Source organism: Gobio gobio, assembly GCF_949357685.1.
Source record: "Gobio gobio genome assembly, chromosome: 9".
NCBI classification, from domain to species: domain Eukaryota; kingdom Metazoa; phylum Chordata; class Actinopteri; order Cypriniformes; family Gobionidae; genus Gobio; species Gobio gobio.
In genome coordinates, this window is record NC_137115.1 from 39,562,550 (window position 1) to 39,585,431 (window position 22,882).

The window sequence follows — 22,882 nt, forward strand, 5'->3', positions numbered from 1 at the left end:
AGAGGATGAGTAAATTATGGGCTAATTTTCATTTTTGGGTGAACTATCCCTTTAATGTTTGCATCAGCTGGGCTAATGTATGCACTGTTATTGATACAGTTCCCACATGCGCGCACACACACACACACACACCATCAGCATTGTTAATGCTGATTATGGTAATGGACGCTTGTTTCCGAAATACGCGCTTTACGTGGTAGACCAATCACAACAGACTGGGCCGTCTGATCAATCAGAGCAGAGTAGGCTTGTGGAAAGGCAAGTATAGGGCTGAATCCAAAATCGCCCCCTAAACCCTCATTCACTATTCCCTACGTTAGTCCACTAATATAGTTCACTTGAAGGAGTGAATGAAAACAAGTGTGTGAGGTCGGACAGCCGTTTGACTCGTTATTGCGGTGCAATGTGGGATTGCACTCGATAATGTCCACTATGGTTTCAGACACCACTACAAATGGCTGTCCCCTCAAATAGTGCTCTTTTTGAGGGTATGGGGGCGATTTCGGATTCAGCCTATGTCTCTGCAGGATAGTAATAGCAGTTACTAGATCAGTGGGCGAGGCCATAAACAGAGGGGTGTTTTTCACTGCGTTACCTGATTTGCCCACGTCACAGTGTGGGTAGGGTTTAGGGGTGGGGTCGGGTGAAGGGGATAATTTTCATTGCATGGTTTATAAACACCCATAAGTTTGAAAACACCCACAAATTTAGAAACACCCACTTTTGTTCCGCAGAAACCTCATACTCTAGAAAGGAGCGATTTAGAGAGACTGATTCATCCATAGAGTCGTTTGAGAATCATTGAACATTCTGGTGATGTGTAATATATATTATGAGAAAATGAACCTGTTGTTGGAGACCTCCAAAACTAAAATATGAAACTTTAAAATAGCATAATAGGGGCACTTTAAAACTGAAATTATTATTGTTGACACTTTGGCCTACCAGTGGTTTAAATTTTAGTTTGAACTTTAGATTTGTGATGGTCACAATTTCTTATAACAGCATACATATTGTGCTATTCATCATCTCTGTGAGTGTCTGTAATGGATATGACAGAGAAGCATAATTTGAATACCAACAAGTACATTACCTGAGGCTTATTTGTAAAGTCTGAATACAAATGTCTTTGACGAGCAACACCTTTAGTCCTCCCCAGAGTTGTCCCATATATCCTCAAAATGCATCTTTTTCAAGTAGCGCTACAAGCACAGTAAACCAATTAGATCATAATCGGCAACTGAATTATTGTTTGCTTCAGTTTTGTGGCATACAACAATGCTATATATTCATTTTACTTGTGCAGAAAAGTCTTTTCATGAATGGATAGAAACATCAGGACTCTTTACACTTCATTTCCTGATCCATTATGTTTTAAAATGAATAGCCTTTCAGTTTCACTTCAGATATACTAAAACCATAATGCAAAACAGACACATATTTTCGGTTTCACTTCAAATACCCTAAAACCATGCAAATAATGCAAAAACAGACACATATTTTCTACTAAACATGGTTTAGATTTGGGAAAAACTAATCCGAAGAGGACAAATTAATTGCGTTTGAACCGTGTCGTGGATGCTATACTAAGTTGCCCGGCAGTTGCCATGGTAACCTCACTTTTTGCCTCATAGTAAAGCACTTGATGATGTGAAGTATGGCCATCCAGCTTTGGGCCTGTGGCTACAGATGTGTTCATCCTCACTTCCTCTCTCAATGTGGGAGGAGTTTCTCAAGGGCATCCTTTAAACACTGTCCGCTTTGTTCCGTTTCCACCTCGTGCTCTGTTTAAGTGAATATCATAAATTTATCATCAATTCATTGTAACTTTATTTCTCACTTCATTAGATTCTAGGGCACTGCACGGAGGGAGGGAGGGGTGTGTAGATGCGTGCCTCCTTTGAGAGTTAAAAATGCAATTTCACAGTCAACTTACACTGAGATACTTTACACAACAATAGAGGGAGAAAAAGACAGGAGGCCTAGTTGAACACTGCAGTCTGTTATCAGACACTAGAGTCACGGAGGAATAAAATGCTTGCTGGAGAGTGCTAAATCTCTTTAAACACCGCCAGTTAAAACGCCATGGAATGGATCTGTCCAAATGTGATAGGATCTGCATGGCCCAACGAGATAGTGTACTGTCCCATGTTAAAAACTTTTGAACATCCTCCATTGCCCAATGCTGATCAAACGTCCAAGATAGCACATCATGTTTACAACAAAAACAAAAGGGGAAAGAATCAGTTTTGGAAGCAGAATTTTAATATACAAATAAATATTTTTAGCAGGCACATAATCGTGTGCACATTGAGACACATTTGAACATACAGACAGCCATTTCACAGTGAATCAGATCACACTAATGAAGGAATCAAAACATCATTTATTACAGCAGCTTCCACTCAGTCGCGCTGGAACGCTCTCTTACATACACACGCTGAGAAGGCAAAGACATGACAGGGGCTGATAGATTCTTCCCGCTTCATTACCCACAGTCTTTCAAAGTGTAGCATAAGTCCACATCAAAACCAGCAACCAGCTAATCAAACAGAGGCATAACTCAAGCACGGCTGAAAATGGCTAAGGAAAATAGAGTCATTTTGGACAATTATCCTTTTCTTCCTTGAAATTAGTGGGTATTTGGCACACTTAAAAATGGTGTCATCATTGCATGCTGCAATAACAGTAAACCAAATTAAAGGGATAGTTCACTCGAATTATAAAAAAAAATGGTGTCATCATTTATACACCCTCATGTCATTCCAAACGATGCCGTTACAGTATGTTTTATAGTTGTATACAGTTGAATTACATATAATTACAATATGTCAAGCTCCAGAAAGCAAGATAAAACACTATAAAAGTGGTCCGTATAACGTGAGCACTATAAATATTTTAAAGACACACAATAGCTTAATGTAATGAAACAAGAAATTTTTATTTGCTCACAAATCAAATATGCAGGTTGGACATTAATAGCATCAAATTTCATGATATCAAACCTGTGCAGTATATAATTGTATGTATGTATAATATAATACATACTGTACATACATACATAGGCCTTCATATACATATGTGTGTGTGTGTGTGTGTGCGTGGCAATTTACATTTCATTTTTTCTTCACAAAAAGCTGTTGTATGTATGCCTTCATGGAATATAGTGCACAAATCACATGGACTACTTTAATACTGTAAATAATGCTTTATCATTCTTTTTTAACACTATGTGGTCAAGGTCAACTACTGTTGGATGGAAAGGCTGCAAGAAGAATCTCTGAAGATGAAAGAAATTCATTCAGGTTTTCAGGGTGAGTAAATGTCCCTTTAAAATTGGATTCATTGGATTATTGTCTTTCAGAAAGGCAGAGTACAACTGTCCATCTCTGAACTAAAAATGAAATGTGACATATTCCGGTTTCAGTCGCAGAGCCCAATGGATCTGTAGTATATGGTTTGTTTAACCCTCATTGCATTTGTCCATCCAATGCAGATCAGAGAGTAATTAAAAAAGATTACCCTGAATTTAAGTGCGAACTTGTCCCCATGCAGAGCTACAGATCTGATTCAGAGTTTGCTGCTCTTCTGGAATTGCGACACCAGTCCCAGCACCTGCTCCGAGGCCTTGATGACTTTATTCTGCATGTAGGCAGCGCTGTTAGTGCTGGTCTCTTGCAAAAAGTAGCGATAATTAACCATTATACCACAGGAGTTGGCGATGCCTCGCGGGCTCGTGTCTGCTTGCCAGTTCAGTCTCCACATGGTGGCACCGTTCTGAAGGTGGAAATTGGCCACAGGGTTTAGGGCGTAGCCTCGTCGTTTCTCTCCATACAGGTACCAGGCGCAGAGCCGCATTAGCGCAGGTTCCAGAGCATGGACCAGGCGATCAGAGCGTATCCACTCACTGGTGCCGATGAGCCTGCGCAGGGCCTCAAGAGCTGGAGCACCGGGAGCAGCTCCTGTCACGTCCTCCACCTCCCTCCACTCCTGCTCAGAGAGGAGCTCCGTGGCACGTCCCTCCTTTTTGTGCTGTCCGAGAGCCCCTTGTAGCCATAAGGAGAAGCCAGGGATGGGAGACAGACTAGAGAACTGGGCCATGTGGGGGAACTCACTCTGTACAGAAAGACAAACACAGATGGTTAACTCTCAAATATCTATACTAACCCATCCATTCATGCATCGCTGCATTTATATTACAATTTAAAATAACTCTTTTCTATTTTAAAGTGTGTGAAAAACGGTCAGCAGCCATTGTTTTTTAGTGTAACAATCCTTCAGAAATCTGATTTGGTGTCGTTTTATGCTGATTTCCTATCATTATCAATAGCTGTGTATCATTTCCCTTCAAATTGCGTAAATTGAAATTGCGGGTTGAAAATACGCCCAATGGAAACACATAAATTTCACGAAAACTCCTTGTCTGGCTATCACCAGACCAAGCTCAATTTAAGATTGAACACTGGTCTGGGAAGTCTGCTCTGTATTTTCTACTGCACATGCGAGCATAAATGCACATAAATTAAATGACTCTGTACGCAATTGGATAGTCCTTCAACCAATCAGACCACAAGAGGCGTGATAAACCAGCATAATTCAAATGACTCTGTACGCAATTGGATAGTCCTTCAACCAATCAGACCACAAGAGGCGTGATCAACGGCCAACGACCCATCGCTTCTCTATCCATCATCGTGACTGTCCCTCCAATAGCGGGCCAGGTGGATAAGCCAGTCTGTGATTGGTTCCCGCAAAAGTGTAACAGAAGCAGCAGAAGTGAATGTATGGGTTTCCAGACTGAGTTGCCGGGCAAAATCAAATCGCTGGCAGATCAGGCTGGGTTTACCCAGCATAGAAAACTCCCATATAATCTCAAAAAAATGTTTTACGCTCGCATGAGGTGGTTTTTCAGGGAATTCGAAAAAGGAATATTTCGCAAAACAGCAATGGAAACAGTTTTCTTTTTGCATTTACAGGTCACCTGAAAAATCACATGATCATTCTTTAAAGTTGGTGCGGTATGTTTGGTCAGAAGACGAGACATTTTTCTTTATGAGTCTTTATTAAACTCATAAAAGAATTATAGGAATACTGGATTCTAAACAACAAAGAAATGACACAATTTATCAAGACCGTGAAGCATATAGGAGGGAGAAACGCCCAGAAACGCCGCTCCCAAGTATAAGGTGCTTTCCTTGCCATTAATGCTTGAATAACACTCCTAAGTGTCATTCGTTTAAAAAGATGTAAACCTACCAACATCCGTTCCCATGATTTTTGGAATTACTTATCGCAAGAGGAAAAAAATAATGTTTTAGTTAATGAGTAACATCAGTTAATGAAATGCCATCATTTCGCATTTTTATCAACATTTAATGCAAATGTTTTGTGCAAATCTGTAATGGAAACCTAACTAACGTTAAAAGACAGTCTTTACTGTCTCTTGATCAATTTAATGTATCATTGCTGAATAATAAAACTATTAATTTCTTTCAAAAAATACACTTTTAAACTGTAGTATATCCTCTCTACTACTTCTTTTTCTCTTTATTTCTTATCCCACACACTCCATTTGAACTAATTTAAAAACCATGTTGAACAAGTCCACAGTGTCTTTTTCTCTTCCCCCACAAGGACATAGACACTCATTTTCTCTCCCTCTTATGCCCACATTCAAGCAGAAGAAAGCACTGAACAAACCAAACGTGTCAGACTGGCCCCAGAGGAGCAGAGATTTTAAGTCCTCCACATCTCAAGTCCAACACACTTCTCTCTCGCTTTCATTCTTTGCCATGCATCACTCCTTCAGACAGGCAGGCGCGAAGAAAGATTAAGCATGTCCAAGGGTCACTTTTCATTCATCAACTCAATTTACTGTAAAACATCGGTCAGCAGGTTTAAAGCTACAGAGAGCGAGAAAGAGAGAGAATGAAGAGTAAGGACAAGAAGAGAGTGAATGCAAGACAGAAAGCGAGTGCAAAAGAGCCTCATGAGGATTCTGCTGAAAGACAAGCAAACCCTCCTCTTCTCCTAAATCACACCATGACCTTTCTCCACCTCTTTTTTTACTGTCTATCATCCATCCATCACACCAATCGTCCCCTTGTGGCACGGTGAGTCACCTTTATGCTTTCTTCAGCGGAAGGATGATCTCCGACTCTCACACTCTTGGCATCTATAGCTCAAAGCTTCTTTTACTTGTTTAAACAGTGTTAAACTTTGCCGAAAACTTTCTTCAGAAAATGGAAAAAAAATTATATATAATTTACAGTAGTAACAATAACTGAAGTAACAATGGTATTTTGCAAGAAAATATGCCTGTAAGGCTCATGAGGATATTTATGGACTGAGATGGAGAGAATTCAATTCAAAGATAAACGAGCGAGCCACACACACACACACACACACTTCAAAAACAATCTAATTCAAACGCAAATCCAGAGTATCAACATGCACAATTTGCATGAGATAATATCTATCAGCTGTCATTTCCACTCAAATGATGCCTTCAATCTCTCATATGGGTAAATCAGCACTCAGAGAACCGTAGCCGTTCGCAGAGAGCTCTTTACTAGGGTTTACCTCTATTAACCGTTACCCGGCATTTTTTTTCACCAACACTCCCGCTGAAGAAAAACTCATCCAAATCTATAAACCTGAGTGCTTCTCGTTTCTTTTCCATTTAATTCCACCTTCATCTAGTAAAGAGGTAGCTCTGTGACATGCCATGTGTCCCTCCTTCTTCATGTTATTAAGGGTGACAGCTGAAATTTTATTAGTTTTCCTGCTTTTTTTCTCTCTTCCAGATAGAATCATACGAATGTACAATGTCTGGCACTAGGTGATGCTGTGGGACAAATATATTAAACGTATAATGGTATTTAGAGTTGTCAATCTATTTTTTTTTTTTTTTATTGAATTGATTACAAAAAGCCAATTTAATTCTCCCTTTCTTTACATTACTGTAAATTTGCCAGATGGACTTTTCCGGTAAATACACCATATATTCACACATCAGTACCATACAACTCTTGCTCAATTCGGGACCGCATACTACTATTACTATTTTTGCCATAGAAAGATATGGTAAAAATTGTAAATTACCAGTAAAGACTGTAGATGTGAGAGGGGCTATTGATTAGACATTCAAAGCGGCTTTACAACTTGTTTATAAGACAATATATTGTTTTATTTCTTATTTTAATATTGTTTTATGTATTGAATATGGCTTTTTTCAGCATTTCACGCTATGAGCAGCACAATTTAAGATGTTACACATTGTAACTTTTAAACCCAATGTTATTAATATTAATATGATTAATAATATATTGAAACTATCTACTTTTATTAAACTGCTAAAATACATCAAATCAAGTGGTTAACTGAAATTTCAATGTCATTTTCCATCAATAACTATTGTTTATTTTGAAGAAAATTCTGAAAAGACTAAAAACCATTTATTAACTACTATCCTGTCAAAATTAGTGTTAACGCATGTGATTAATTGTATCTGTTTAACGCGTTAAAAATATTTAAGGCAGCATCCGTTTTTCGATCATCCTTTGGCTAGCGTTACATTATATGACCACTCTCTTATTCTTGCAAATGCTTTAAAACCATTTAAGCGCGACAAAAGAGACATCTAGACAAAAGAGAACGCGCTTTCTGTGAATGTTGTGTGTGTGTGTGTCACAAAATGACCGTTCTGTAGAGTATTCTCATAAGAGCAATCTTAAATGAGAGTTGTGAGAAAATGAGATGCGCGTGACAGCGCGTCATGTTCGGCAGCGGCACATCTTAAAGTGACAGCAGCCTAATAAAACAGTTGCTGTGATGTCTGTCATTAATGTTAATGAACGAACAAAAGTAACAGAGAAAATTGTAGCTTTAATAAGGATTAATCTATATTTAATTTATAATTTATGCAGCTAAGAAAGGTGTTTGATAACTTTATTCAATTTCTTTATTTGTCTAACAGGTAGGAAGGCCACAGATATGACATTTATTATAATGGGTTTATGAGAACACTGTTTCAGTGTATTCCCCGCATTTATTTTTCATTTACAGAGTTTTTGAAGCAATAATTCTTTACACAGCTGTGATGAGCATAACCAGCACTAAAATCTTTTTATGATTTATTTTCCCATTCATTTGCCCACCTGCAGTTCTCGGACCACCCTCTTGATGAGATAATTTCCAAGCTCCACCCCCTGCAGCCCAGCCTGAGTGGAGGAGATGGAGTAGAAGATGGCCGCATTGATTTTGTTCACATCCTCGTCCGCATCTATAGCGGCAAACTCTCTCACGATTCCCTGGGAAAATAAGAGGCACATAGTAACTCACAAGGGATTTACTCGAGGCACTGGCAGATTTCTGTACATTCGGAGCACATTGTCTTTGTTCCCTGTCTTACTCCACTACTGTCTCTGAATACATGTGTCTGATCCTCACTCCTAGCAGGTATGCAAGTGAGAACTAATGATATTGCACAAGGACACTTTTTCCCATTCATGGAAATTCTGACCATCACGCCTTCAATTATTCTTTGTGATGAATAATAAATGTGGCTTCCGTTTGCATTTACCTGGATATTATTGGCTATGTCCTCAGTTAAGGCAACATGCAGCACCACCAGTGGTTCTCCAGGCATGGATGCGTGGGTGAAGGCATAACATCGACGGTACGGCCCCACTCTGCGTTTGATATCCGTCCAGTTCCGCACAGGGTGGACTGCCTCGTACCTGTAGGATCAGACAAAGAAAAGAAAAAAGGCTCAACTGAGATGGAAAAAATAAAAAGGAAATGTTTATACGTACGAGAGAGATCTTACTGGCTAATCTTCTGAAGGATTTCGCAAGGGGACTGCCAAGTGATCCTTTCGAGTTGAAGTAACCCAACAGAGAACCATTCTGACAGAAGACTCTTCAGAGTGCTGTTCAGATCCTGACACACAAACACAGAAGAAAAGAGATGAAGAATGTGAGAGGGGAACATGCACTTCTGACAAACAATATGTCCCACCTTCTGACAAACAGTATGTTTGGGGCAGTCGTGGCCTAAGGGTTAGAGAGTCAGACTGGTAACCCAAAGGTTGCGGGTTCCATTATCAGTACCTTGACCCTCAATCGCTCACCAGGCGCCACAGCATAAAATGGCTGCCAACTGCTCCGGGCGTGTGTGCACTAACTTGGATGAGTTAAATTTAGAGTATGGGTTACCATACTTGGCCTTCATGTCACTTTCAGTTTCATCACCAGCATACACCTATAGCATAAAGTCACATATTTTTTTAAATATGAGAAGTTTTGGAATTTTTTTATATGCTACTAGTATTTATATGCTATCATATTTTATGAATATTTTGAATTAGCTTTTATTTTTATATTTTTAGTTTTCTATTTTAATTGAATTCTTAGTCATTTTTATGTGCTGTTTTCTTTTTCTCAAAAAATATTACTGTTTAGGACTAATTTTAGTGCTTCAACAAACTTATTTTCATCTAATATTTACATTTGCTTTTATTTTAATTCTGCTTCATTTCAATTAACAAAAAAATAATAAGTAGTTACAATAAGTTCAATAGCAAATTAATAATTTTAGTTAATCATAATAACCCTAGACTGAATCAAACTAAATCAATCAGACTCAAATGCTTTTGAAATGTTTTTCCAAATACACACATTTTTCTATAGGCATTATGTGAGTTATGTTAAAATTAAAACTTATACATTTTTAAAATATTTAAATTTGATATATTTTTCATTACAAATCCAACACAAAACAAAAAGCTACATATGGAAAAACTGAATTGAACCACTTTGAAATGTAACATTTCCAATGCAAAAATCCCTGCCGACTGCACTCGGGACCATTTATGAAAAATAAGCTGCAAAAACGGAGCAACGTTGATTTTCTGATCATATTTTTTTTCCAGGCACATTTGACCAATTCCAAACCACAGTAATCCTAATAACTACTATTGATTTAGTATTTAATAATGTATAAGTGATATATAATTGTTCATGAAGGCTGGAAATGAAAATCACCTTATATTCAGGTGTGCAGAATTATTAGGCATGTTTTCTTTTACAGATAAATTGAGCCAAAAAAGAGATTTAACTCAGACTGAAAAGTCAAAAAGTATTAAATGCCCATGAGAAGGATGCAATACTAATGCAATACTAGACATTGCAGTTAAGGCATGACCATTGGACAGTGAAATGCTCGTTGGGTCAGCAGGGTCAGACAAAAACATGTGGCGGAGAAAAGACACCTGTTAACCGCAAAAGAATTAAGAATTAAGGTGAAGAATTAAGGGTGAAACCATCAGGAACCCTTTAGTCTCCAGCGCCACCATTTTCCAGAGCTGCAACCTACCTGGAGTCTCCAGAAGTGCAAGGTGTCAGGATCTCAGAGACTTCAGTTAGGTAAAGAATCCTAAAAAATGACCCCCACTAGAAAAGAATCACAAGCTGAAGTGTTGTAAAATACATGAAGAAGGTTTTTTTATAGGCTTTATGGGTTTTATAGGTTGAGAGTGACTCTTGAAGGACCAGCACCACATCCTCTAGTACCACTGTTTGAAGAATTCATCTTCCAGAATCTGGCAGTACGTTTTGGGAGTTCATTTTAGTCCATCCTGAAGTCCGTTTTGCAGAGATGGACTAAAAATGAACTCCCAAAACGTACTGCCAGATTCTGGAAGATGAATTCTTCAAACAGTGGTGCAAGAGGATGTGGTGCTGGTCCTTCAAGAGTCACTCTCAACCTATCTGTCCATAAAGCCTATAAAAAAACCTTCTTCATGTATTTTACAACACTTCAGCTTGTGATTCTTATCTAGTGGGGGTCATTTTTTAGGATTCTTTACCTAACTGAAGTCTCTGAGATCCTGACATCTTGCACTTCTGGAGACTCCAGGTAGGTTGCAGCTTTGGAAAATGGTGGCGCTGGAGACTAAAGGGTTCCTGATGGTTTCACCCTTAATTCTTCACCTTAATTCTTAATTCTTTTGCAGTTAACAGGTGTCTTTTCTTCACCACCTGTTTTTGTCAGATCCTGCTGACCCAACGAGCATTTCACTGTCCAATGGTCATGCCTTAACTGCAATGTCTAGTATTGCATTAGTATTGCATCCTTCTCATGGGCATTTAATACTTTTTGACTTTTCAGTCTGAGTTAAATCTCTTTTTTGGCTCAATTTATCTGTAAAAGAAAACATGCCTAATAATTCTGCACACCTGAATATAAGGTGATTTTCATTTCCGGCCTTCATGAACAATTATATATCACTTATACATTATTAAATACTAAATCAATAGTAGTTATTAGGATTACTGTGGTTTGGAATTGGTCAAATGTGCCTGGAAAAAAAATATGATCAGAAAATCAACGTGCCTAATAATTCTGCACTCCCTGTAGTCTTAAAAGTATAGCTACAAAACCAGCCTGTTTAATCGTAAAGGTCAAAGATAGTGTTTATGGTAATGGTCATGCAAACCTAAATCATGTGCAAAAAACCTCGACTATTATTATAAATGGACTTCAAGGGGAAAAAAATGATATGCTGCAAAAGTGTAGACTGTAGAACACGGCTGGTTTAATATTATAATTCATGTGCGATACCCAACGATTTTCAAGAATCGTTCTCAGGACAGCTGCGCTCATAATGGTGCCTAATTATAAAGTGTGCGGCTTCCGTAATTAATATTTCACAGGCACGTTCACAGATAGTGTGTGAAGCAACCCCACCAACTCACAGTTGCTGCTGTTTCTTCTGTACTGTATAAAACACTTTCAGAGGAGTCTCATTTCCCTCCGTAGCTCTTAGTCTGTTTATTTGCTCTGGTGTTGTTCTCATTAGAGGACTGGGATCTGTGTAAGCGTCCATACGAGGACGGTGAAAGATTTCTGTGGTAAACACAGTTCCATTTCATCAAAGAGCTGTTGCTTGCCACATGAGATATGGTTCTGCACTCTCCCTCGAGGGTCAGATTTCTTTCATAATGGTGATGAGCAACACAACACGCATACAAATATCTAGATCTAGTCGCTGGCGCTCTCACACAAAGCAGCTTTAAAAATTCTAGGCTAGCCTGTCCCACAGATGCATGCGCTTAGAAGAATTGCGGGCCTGTCAATCATACGTCAACACCGGCCGCATGCGTGTGCTTCGCCCTCATCTATAGGTAGTACACGTAAAATCTGACCTTATTGTAGCACTTTCAAGTGGCGCCTGCAAGCAAAAGATCTCAAATTATCATTTCTCGGCACGCTTTTCTCTATAAAGCCCGCTCGCTTAGATCAGCATACATAAATGTGCCACTAAGTGATGCATTTGCATGTAGAAAATAACCAGGGGGTGTGAAGGAAAGGTGTCGGAAGCTCTCAATGCAGTGTTGCCTGAAAACAGGAGGTCTGTTCAAGGAAAGCAGGCCATCTGGGACTGAACTGGAGTTGTAGTCTATGGCATTTTGCTTTTCTGTCTATCTCAGCTTTACTCAGAGTGCAATCCACAGCCCATGGCTGCCCCAGCAGTCACCGTTCCACTTAACATTAAACTCATCAAATCCTCTCTGGGCAGGAAAATTACTTCTAAGCATTTATTCGATGTTCTACCTTAAAATTCAGGACAGCTGAAAGTATTCGCCCAAAAGAGTTTTGTATTTGCTTACACGGCTGAATTTACTCTGGGGCCAAGCGTGCAATAGTGGAATCCAACTTTGATATGTACCATCGCACTGCAGGCCACAGCTTTGAAAAGCGACGCACTGTTTGGGCCGTTTTTCTTGTGTGCATAAGAGAGGGGGAGATATCTAACTCGCGCTAAACTATAAGCGTCAAGGCAGATACAGAGATCACAAATTATTAATCCCACCAAAAGTGCTAGAGAAAAAAAAAAGTGCCACGGCTGAAACTTAAAAGGGCAGAGAACATTTGCTGCGTGGAAACTGCACTGCGCAAAAGAAGCAAGAATGTCAAGGACGTGTCAATGACTGTGCCTGAAATTGGGCTTTTGACATTCTCAGATTTTACTGACATGAATGAAAAGTGGAGGAGGCAGGTGCAAATGGAAGAAATCATGGCATTAAAGCAATTCCTACCTGTTAACACATCATATGAAAGCCTTTGAGAAAAATACTTGGTTAAACTTTACTAAAAGCTTTTATATGTAACGCATTATAGAAGTTGTTTTAATGCATTAATTACTTATACCTTGTAATGTATTGCATAGTCTCATGAATTAATGTAACCACAGTTGTTATTATTATACTAAACACATGACAAACAAGCAATTTCAGATGTAACAAGGAATCTGCAAGTGTTATAATGCATTTTAACTTTGTTTTCAATTATTTATGAAAATATATAATGCATTATAATGTACCGTATGAATACCTGCATTATACATAAAGGCTTTAAAAGGTGCACTATGTAACATTATTTTTCAGTAAAATATCCAAAAACCACTAGGCCAGTGTTTTGTTCAATTGAGTACTTACAAGGGATGGGCGATATGGCCTAAAATCCATATTGCGATATACATTGCAGGCTCTTGCGATAGCGATATATATCACAATATATAAATTATAATAGAACCATTTCAGAAGAGGTTACATAGACCCTAAGGAAAGCCAAACTGCTAAATGTATTTTTTTAAAGAAAGAAAGAAACGTTGTATGTAGTTTTGAGAACATTTATTGTGCAAAACTGTAATTATACAACATAATGTTGCAGATAAATACAATTTAGATTTAAAGGCTGTATGCTGTTTTATTAGTAAACAAATTTATAAAAAAGATCAAGTGAAAAATAAGCAACCATCTAGGCATAATTATTATTATTAGAAGAGACGTATTATTTTAACATAGAAACGTAGCTAAATCTACTGTAGGCTAATATATAGCCTAAAATATTTTGTCAATTTCTTCACGTTAAACCAAACTTTTATTTTGATGGGTTGCCGTGAAGACCTTTGAGTGTCTGTGTTCATTTCATGATACGACAGTTTTCTCAAACGAAATGGTAAATTCTCATGAAGTGCCGGTTTATGCGTTAGTGTCCTCATATAGTGACACATGGCAGAGACTACAGAAACAGTGAGCGAGTGTCACACGTGTGTGTGTGTGTGTGTGTGCGCTCGCGCCCACGCATCTGCGCGTCGGACGGCTTAAATGCGAACCAAGTCCAAATAAGTCTTTTTCACCAGCTCCTCCATTACGCTTTCAGCTATGTTTACTCAAGATGACGAATATGATGATGCATTGCAACCAGTTGCAGCTCGTGGCTCTAAATTTCACGGGTAGATTGGATCATCAACATGCATTATTGCGATAGTGCAATATAATTAAAATCTCTATCGTAGGCCAATTTTGTATCGTTTATACTGCATATCGTTTATATCGCCCATTACTAGTACTTACAATATCCCAAATGTTTCCAACTATTTGTAAATCGTGAGAAAATTGCTATTTTAACCAAGGAACCGGAACGTGTGAGGGAGTCGCCTGTCAATTATGTCATATCTGCGTTACCCACGGTTTTATTTTGCAGAAACGCTTTACTCTTACTACAGTGCGCAACAAGTGTCATAGCAGCCGCCGAGCGAACGAACAGAGTAATGTCATAACATCATTTTCAACACACTCAAATGTATCTAATATGATAAACAGAGCTGCGTCACCTCATACTCATGACTGGAAAAGTGGAAGCGGCGACTGTGACATAATCGCTGCTTGCGATGCATGTGTTGCGTTCATCTTATTAACAATCGCTCCAGCGGCCTTGCTCAGCTCCCACACCACTCAGTAACGTTAATAATCGCATCCATGAACATGATTTCTGATCGAGTCCTATCCCGATTCTTTTCCACCGCCTGTTAGGTAAAGGCCCAAGATTGTCCCAAGATTCTGCGCTCAAACTTGGCATCATCAACCTACGCCTTTGTTTTGAATAGATGACCTCTAGTGGACGGAAAAGTTACATAGTGCATATTTAAGTAAATGTTTAAAATCATAAATGTAGCTTTGTAAAATATGCTGTAAAAATATATAAATGGCTTTAAGGTATAGTTCACCCAAAAATGAAAATTCGGTCACTCACCCTCTTGTGGTTTAAATCTGTATGATTTTCTTTCTTCTGTGAAACACAAAAGAAGACATACTGAAAGTCAACGGGGTCCGGACACAATTTTTTGGGTAAACTACTTCTTTAATAGAAAAAACTGTATTTGACCTACCAAAAATAACATAAATGTAAACATTTAGATCGTAAATGTAACTTAGTAAAATACATTGAAATGGCATAGAAATATTAGATTGTTAATCAAACTGATATAGTTATTGCAGTTTTGTTTTGGATTCCAGCCAAAGAACTCTCTTACAACACTAATGCTTCAAAATGCTTTGAATACACTTTTTTTTTTAAATGCTTCAGAGAGCAGACCTCTCCTGCTATCAAATATAAATCTCGTAAACGTAAATCTCAAAACTAATGGACTGAGGAAATGTAAATGGCTTACTGACAAGGCACCCAATGTAACTTTCAATCACTCACTAATATTGCAGAGGGCATGTCAGTGCTGTCATCCTAAATTGCTCTGTGGAAACCGTTGCAAGCAGCTTGCAGAAAGTCCAATACAATGCAGACTTGGAGGAGCTCTTCAGGGCACCTGTTTGGGTCCAGACAGACTACATCTGTTTATCGATTATATATCAAGAGATGCACCTGCCCAGAGATTTGAACTGACATTTCTTTGGGATCCTGATAATTCTGCTCGGGCGAGTTTTAGGATGTGTGATTAAAGTTTCCTGCAAAGCTCAGCATTTTGGCTGTTCTCTGTCTTGACCGATTATTGTCATTTTAACGCATTTTGCTCTTCAGCATTCTGGCTGGTAGGAGGTGAGCTAAATCAGTTCAGGTGCTTGTTCACAGTGTATGGGTTTCGGATCTAGTTTTCACTCTCTTTGTCTGTGAATCAGAGGTGTTGTAGACATTTAACATACTGAGATAAGGTACACGGAATATAAAAGCTGTTTAGTTTTTACACCAAACTTGAGAATTGATTTCCAATTAACATGTATAACATACATCAGTCAGAATGTTAATATTTCTGTTCATTTGAAGCAGTGAGAATGTTGAAGAAATAGATGCTTTGCAATGCCGCACTTCATTCCAGTCCATGTACAAATAATGTTTTTTTTTAATCACATTTTACTGAAAATTGTGCCATTCATTCGTAAAGCTTGCTGAGCGTGCAACAGTAACTAATCTTAGCAATGGTTCAACTGATGGACAGTTTGGGTAACAGAAAACGTCCTTACACTGCACCTGGCTGCTATTTCACCCCACTGTCACTAACTCAGACATATTAATGACCCCATCTTTTCTGATAGGGCTCAGCGGGCTGGAGGTGTGCCAGACAGTTTCTCTGAAGCATTCCTTAGGGATATGCTGTAATGCAATATTATGGAGAGAGAGAAGCATGGGAAGCCACCGCTGAGAGCTGCGCTAACACTCACTAACAGGTAAAAAGGCTTTTAAATGAAGTGCAGAATACACAATGAATGATCATGTGACCAAGTTATTGCTTGGCTGAATGTCAGCTCAACATAAATTGTGCTTTCAGAAAGTATTTAGCTTTCATTGATTATTTCCCCCTCTTAAGTCAAATTACAACATATTTAAATTGATATTTTATTAAGTAATTCTTTATAATGTCCTCTCTATTCTCTATAAAGTTAATACTATGTGGAATAGCCAACTATAATATTACACTTTTATTATTTCTGAAGTATATAGAGAAAATAAACTATTCAAATATAAAATATTATTAGTTTTCCCCTTAAAAATCTGATTAATAACCATTTTTTATCTCCAAGAAAACTGAACACCAGTCAGATCATTTAATATGCACGTTATACTGTAAGCTCATGAGGCAACAATGAAACAGAATTATTGTTGTACTTTCTTCAAAAATAAAGGTTCTTGGCATATATCGGTCCATGAAGAACCTCTAACATTAATGGAACCTTTCCATTCCACAAAGGCTTGTTTATAGTGAAAAAAGTTATTTAAGCACACTAAGAAAAAAAAAAATATTTTAAGAACTATTCACTGTTTTTTGTGGAACCGAAAATTATTCTTCTATGCAATTAAACTATTTTGTAACCTTTATTTTCAAGAGTGATACTGGGTACTTTTTCACATAGGCTACTACTTTTAAGAAATAGTAGCCAGTATGTAGTAATCAATACACTAAAGTGTTCCACTATCGGGCCGAATGGTTCCGGTTGTATTTCCACTTGAGCCTAGTACGTCACAGCACGATTACAAACCTCTCTCGACCCGGAACCCTCGCCACGGTTGGCTAACACTGCATTCATGTGGGGCGTTGCCGTCGACGCTTGGTAGTGGGCGTGTCTGAAGCTGGTGCTGACGTGGCCGTCATAGTGACAACAGCCAATCACATTACTTTTCCAGTGTTGCATGAACGCAATTGGCTAGCGTCTTCGCTAGGGTATTTGTAAAGGCAATCTGATTGGCTGACGCCTGCGTTGGTGCTTGAAAAGTTGAAAAGTTTACAACTTCTATTGCAAGCAACGCCAGTGACGCAAATTTTTTTTAACTTTGAGCGCCAACTTAGGTGTCAGCCAATCAGATCGCCAATGCAAATACCCTAGCGCAGACACTAACCAATTGCGTTCATGCAACACCAGAAAATTAATGTGATTGGCTTTTGTCACTATGACGGTTGCATCAACAACAAGCTTCAGACACACCCTCTGTCAAGCGTCGATGCCCCGTGTGAATGCAGGGTAAAGGCCTGTACACACCGGGACGAATATCGCGCGCGCTTATCACCAGCGTTTTTCGTGACGTTTTTCGGCGCGTCTTGAGTGTTCACACCCAAGCGATTTTCACTGGCGATGCGCCAAGTGAACGTGCACATTCAGTAGATAGCGCTCCCGGTACACAAGGTGGTGCTGCGGCACTTTACGCTTCTGACACTCGCTTGTCACACAGAAGAAGAAGAGAGACAGTATTTACGTGCTTGTGAATGGCCAAAACCATTCACACACTTTTTTGCTAACTGGCAAGCAGCATTAGCAGCTCATCTTCCTCTTTGTCTACTTACTACTTCTTCGTCGTTTCAATGTGTGCTCGGCAAGACCGATTTTGTGCTTGAGCGCCACCAAGTCGTGTTTTACTGTCACTTCAGCAGCTCCAGCCACGTGAACAAAAGTGCTGATCTCATTGGTCGGCCAGTTTTTAACGTGCCGCGTCAAAATAAAAAAAACGAACCCGAGGCGTTTTTTTTTTAAATTACACTTTTACGCCTGGCGTTTTGCGCATCGGTGTGCACACTCACATTGGCCCCCATTGTTTAGTCATGAGGCGTTAAACGTCAGCGATAAACGCGCGCGGAAATCGTCCCAGTGTGAACAGGCCTTAACCGTAGCATTGCTGGTAGAATGTGTAAAGTGATGTCGCAACTCAGGATTGGTCACTTGTCTGTTGCCTGGCTACCAGTTTCTCTGCAGCTGATAAATTGCTCTAGTTTAGCGACATAAACACAAATGAATAAGAAAATTAAAAGAGATATCTGATCATCCTCCATAACACAGTCGCTATTTACATCTCATATCATCTGTAATGCATTTGCATTACATTCCAAAGAGCTCTGTTATCAGCCCCACAGTGGAAAATGAAACCATATCCGTTGCGGCTAGCCCGGATTGGCATGAAATGGAACTGTTATGCAATTAGAACTGTTTGGCCTAACGGTGGAAAAGCGGCTTAATAGTCTTTTCTACACATTAAGTGACAATTCACCTCATGTACTCAATTCTTATGTTTTTCAATCCACCTGGTTTCAATTTCACAATAAATGCTGGCTTTGTGAAATCTCATTACTAAAACAGCAGATCAGATCATCCCTGCTGCCATGAAGACCAAAGAGCTGTCTATAGAACTTTGAGATAACGTTAGGAAAAAAAAACAGAAAGAAAAAAAAACTTGAGAAAGTTATAAAACACTAGCAGAACTTCAAACTTTCCAAGAATCACTATGAAGTTCTTTGTAACAAAATGGAGGGAAAACATTGGAGTTGAGATTGGACTGCTTCAAAAAAACAACAAAAAAAAGCATCAGGACAAGGTGCTGTGCAAGTGACCCAGAGGCCGCATACTATACTAAGAGTATTGCACATCTCTTTGGCTGAAATGGGGGAAACTGTCCAGACTTCAATGATTTCTTTGCACTTCACAGAAAAGCTCACCTTTGAAAAAGGCAGACAATGTCATACTGATGTTTGCTAGGCACCACGAGAGAGAACCTGAAATATTTTGGAAGAATTATCCTTTTTTTTCTGGTAAGACCTACTTGGCCTCAAAACACTCAAATCAAATGAAGCCCAACATGCAGGAATTCCTGATAGATCTTATTCAAAGTAGATGTGGCATTACATTTTTCACAAATGAAAGCAAGGCCGTCTTTTAATAATCTGAAGAACCTTCTTCCACTATAAAGAACTTTTATTTTTTAAGAGTGTACGCTGTGTGAATAATGGCATTATCATTCTACGATTGTTGCCATCAAGGGCATTACAGATAAGGCCAATTACAGACAAATCTTTGAGGAGAAAAAGTGTCAATCTGCCAACGTTGTGTTGATGGAATGAAAAAAATAATAATTTAAACAGAGAAATGACCCAAAGAATACATAAAAAGGAGGTTTGTCTGAAATGGCCAAACCAGAGCCCAGACTTGAATCCTAATGAATAGCTTATGCTCAGTATGACAAAAGCCCAGATGGACTATTTACACATTTTCAACACTGATTTCGAGGGAAAATATATCTAGATTCTGTAGAAAGGATTTTAAACATGGTAAATGTGTAAAATGGAGCTGAAAGCCTTCTTGACAGTAGCTGTTTCGATACTGCAGAATTCTGCAGGAACAAAAAAGGATACAAATGAAAAATTCCTAAAAGCAAACTAAAGAGCATTCTTGATTTCTAAACAATTCAAAAATAATTAATTTTCTCTAACGGACAAAATGTTTTATAGCAATTTGACCAAATTTGGAGGGCCTGAAACAGGAACAAAATGTTGGACACTGTAGACTTTATGACTTGTGTGCAAAAGACTTGTGACGTTGTGGCTTAAATTAAAACAGCATGCCATAAATTCAAATGTATATTTGGCACCAAAACATTACAAACTATGTCACAGCTGGAGTCTGTGACGTTCACAAATGAGGGACAAAGGTCATCTGGCTCCAAACACTACCAGCCATGTGAAATCAGAGACCACCAGGATCTAAAGTAGGGGAAAGGGCAAATCACATGTATTCACTGACTGACACCATCGGAAAGGCCAAAAGGCTTGCCTACACAGTGTTTATTAGAAGGATGATGATATTTCTAAATGTATATAGGCCTATCACGTTTTCGATAATCAGTTATTTACTTTACAAAATCTTGGAAACAGAGTTATAGGAAAATAAGAAACAGTTATTATGGTAAAAAAAGGTTGAGACTTAACCAGGGGACACAATTTAACTTGCTGTTCACTAAAATCTTTATTAAATTAAATTTAGAGTAAGGTGCAGACCTCGTGTGTGTGCTTGATCATTAAAGGATCATCTCACTTTTGGTGTGAAAAGTGAAAGGATAATTTTACTTTTAGTGTTAAAGGGACTTTACATTTGCCAAAGATACAACTTTTGTTTTTAGTTAGTTATTTAATTTTGTTATTTGTTACTTTGGAAATGTACCAGGTTACAGATTACAAGTTACCCTATTTAAAATGTAATAAGTAGTGTAACTATTTCAATTACTTTATTAAAGTAATGTAACTGATTATATTTGATTACTTTTCTACATTTCTAATGGATGTTTTCAACTGTTTTTCATTTTTAAACATTTAAACCAGGCAGGCTTAACCTTTAAAAACAGAGATGGTTATATTTATTTTAAGTTATATTTAAAAACAAACAAATTCTAGATCATTATACTGTAAATGAAAAACATGATGTCATTCTTCTTACTGATAAAAAAATAGTCAAAATCTGCATACATTTGTTTGCCACTAAGTGTGTATGAAGGGAAAATAATATTCAACATATCCTAGCTTTTTACAGAAAATAGTCAGATGTAACCCCCTTTGTAATCGTTAACATTTTCATAAGTAACTGTAGTTTAATTACACTTTTTTTCTCAGTATTTATTTTGTAATTAAATTACGTTAAATTTAAGTTACTCTCCAACACTAATAAAAACAAACAAGCCCAGCCCAGGTGACAAAGGTAAGGCAAAGGTAACGTAACGTATTACTTTCCATAAAATGTAACACAATTAGTTACTTTTTTTAAGGAGTAACATAGTATTGTAACACAATACTTTTTTTTGAATGATCCCAAAGACAATTACATTTGATTTCTATATAAAACGATGGAATTATTTACCCTCATATGTGGGCTGTCAGTAATTTTTGAGGATGCGAACTCGATGAGATCTGCCCTGAGGTCCACCAGAAACTTCACCCCGCCCTGGACCTTGCTGATGTGCGTGAGCAGCTGTCGGTACCGAGGTGTTAAACTGTACCGTAACCTGTCCTCCACCTGCAGGATCGTGGCCACATCCCGCCCACGAGTTTCCAGCAACTTGGCAGCCAGATCCGAAGCCCATCTGTGATCTACCCCGAACTCATGAGACAGCTTCTCGAGAAACTCCAGTCTTTGCTCTTTCTCTAAACTCTTGTAGAAGTGTATAAACTCCAGACTGTTTGATTCAGGTGGAGGTGGAGATTTTTCTCTCATCTCATAGGTGGGCAATGGGGCCACTGTCTTTCTCAGGATCTCCTCCATGCTTTTTTGCTCTGCGATGGAAGTGCATGGATACATGTTTATGTACTCCCACGCTCTGAGTCCCTGGACCGTTTTTAATACAGCTCTGTGTCGATAAGACTTTAGCAAAGAGCGCGCGGCTATAGATAAGTGGAAAGGTGTCATTGCGCGCCTGATAAATACGCACCAAAATAAACCTTGTATACAATGCTGAAATGCACATCTACTTCCGGATTCTCTTAAAGGAACCGCGCACAGCTGTACGTCAAATGCATGACAGTACTACACATTACAACTTATTCTGATCCTACAAACTCACACATTTGAACTAAGCTTACAAAAAGACGTTATAAAATGAATACAGTAGTAACCAGGGGATGGATTTTGAAGGGTAGGAAATCATAACCTTGGTCCCAAGCTATTAAAGTATTTTAGTAAAAGTGCAAATAAAAGTAAAAAGTAGCCTATGTAAAGCAACATAAAATTAAGTAAATAAATCAATGAATAAACAAATAAAATGTTCTAAAGTCTTTACCCAAAGTTCAAATGTATGCAAATGAATGCATATTTAATTTGATAATGCCTTGTTTGCGTATATTAAACTTAACATTTCAGAAAATTAAGAAATTGTCTTTTTGTACTATGATTAACCCTCTGGTGCTCTTCGTTTAGGGGTTGCATTGGTTGTCTTCCCGGTCATAAGTGACCGGACACCTAAAATTTAAACTTCCTCCACCCCAGTAAAACCAATGCAATTTATTTTTCTCCAATAATATTTTTCTTTTTAATTTTGTATTTTGAGATGATTTGATGGTATTTTTTTTACATTTATGCAATAATTATGGTCTATTTTTGGCATTGAAAATTATAAAAAAAAAAAAAAAAAAATTTAATACTTTTTTTATTATTATTATTATTGCAGTATTTCAGGTTAAAATAGAGACTAGGCCTTCAAAATATATTTTTTTGAAGGCAGATTAGCGCCCTCTTTTGGAATTATTTAAGAAATCATGCAACCATGGGTGTAATCACTA

The 22,882-nt window shown here is 38.1% G+C and overlaps 1 protein-coding gene across 2 annotated transcripts; it reads right to left on the bottom strand.

The window, feature by feature from the left end:
• Positions 1-2,243: 2,243 nt before the first annotated feature.
• Positions 2,244-22,098, bottom strand: mlycd (malonyl-CoA decarboxylase). 2 transcript variants are annotated; one of them, XM_079825537.1, is made up of 6 exons: positions 21,468-22,098; positions 15,103-15,138; positions 8,831-8,943; positions 8,585-8,741; positions 8,160-8,312; positions 2,244-4,116 (listed from the first exon to the last, which is right to left on the bottom strand). In XM_079825537.1, the coding sequence occupies exons 1-6, from the start codon at positions 22,011-22,013 to the stop codon at positions 3,571-3,573; spliced, it is 1,551 nt and encodes a 516-aa protein (XP_079681663.1). In that variant the 5' UTR covers positions 22,014-22,098; the 3' UTR covers positions 2,244-3,570. The 2 variants fall into 2 exon arrangements, with proteins under 2 accessions (XP_079681663.1, XP_079681664.1); XM_079825538.1 differs by lacking the exon at positions 15,103-15,138 and having other exon boundaries at positions 21,468-22,075.
• Positions 22,099-22,882: the final 784 nt, after the last annotated feature.

What these genes read in the sequence shown, in the direction of transcription:
- mlycd (XM_079825537.1), bottom strand. Translation starts at nt 22,013, where the DNA reads ATGACACCTTTCCACTTATCTATAGCCGCGCGCTCTTTGCTAAAGTCT. An exon ending in ATCCTTCAGAAGATTAGCCA is followed by an intron (nt 8,742 to 8,830) that starts GTAAGATCTCTC and finishes CTGATCCTACAG; the next exon opens with GTACGAGGCAGTCCACCCTG. An exon ending in GGGTGGTCCGAGAACTGCAG is followed by an intron (nt 4,117 to 8,159) that starts GTGGGCAAATGA and finishes CTTTCTGTACAG; the next exon opens with AGTGAGTTCCCCCACATGGC.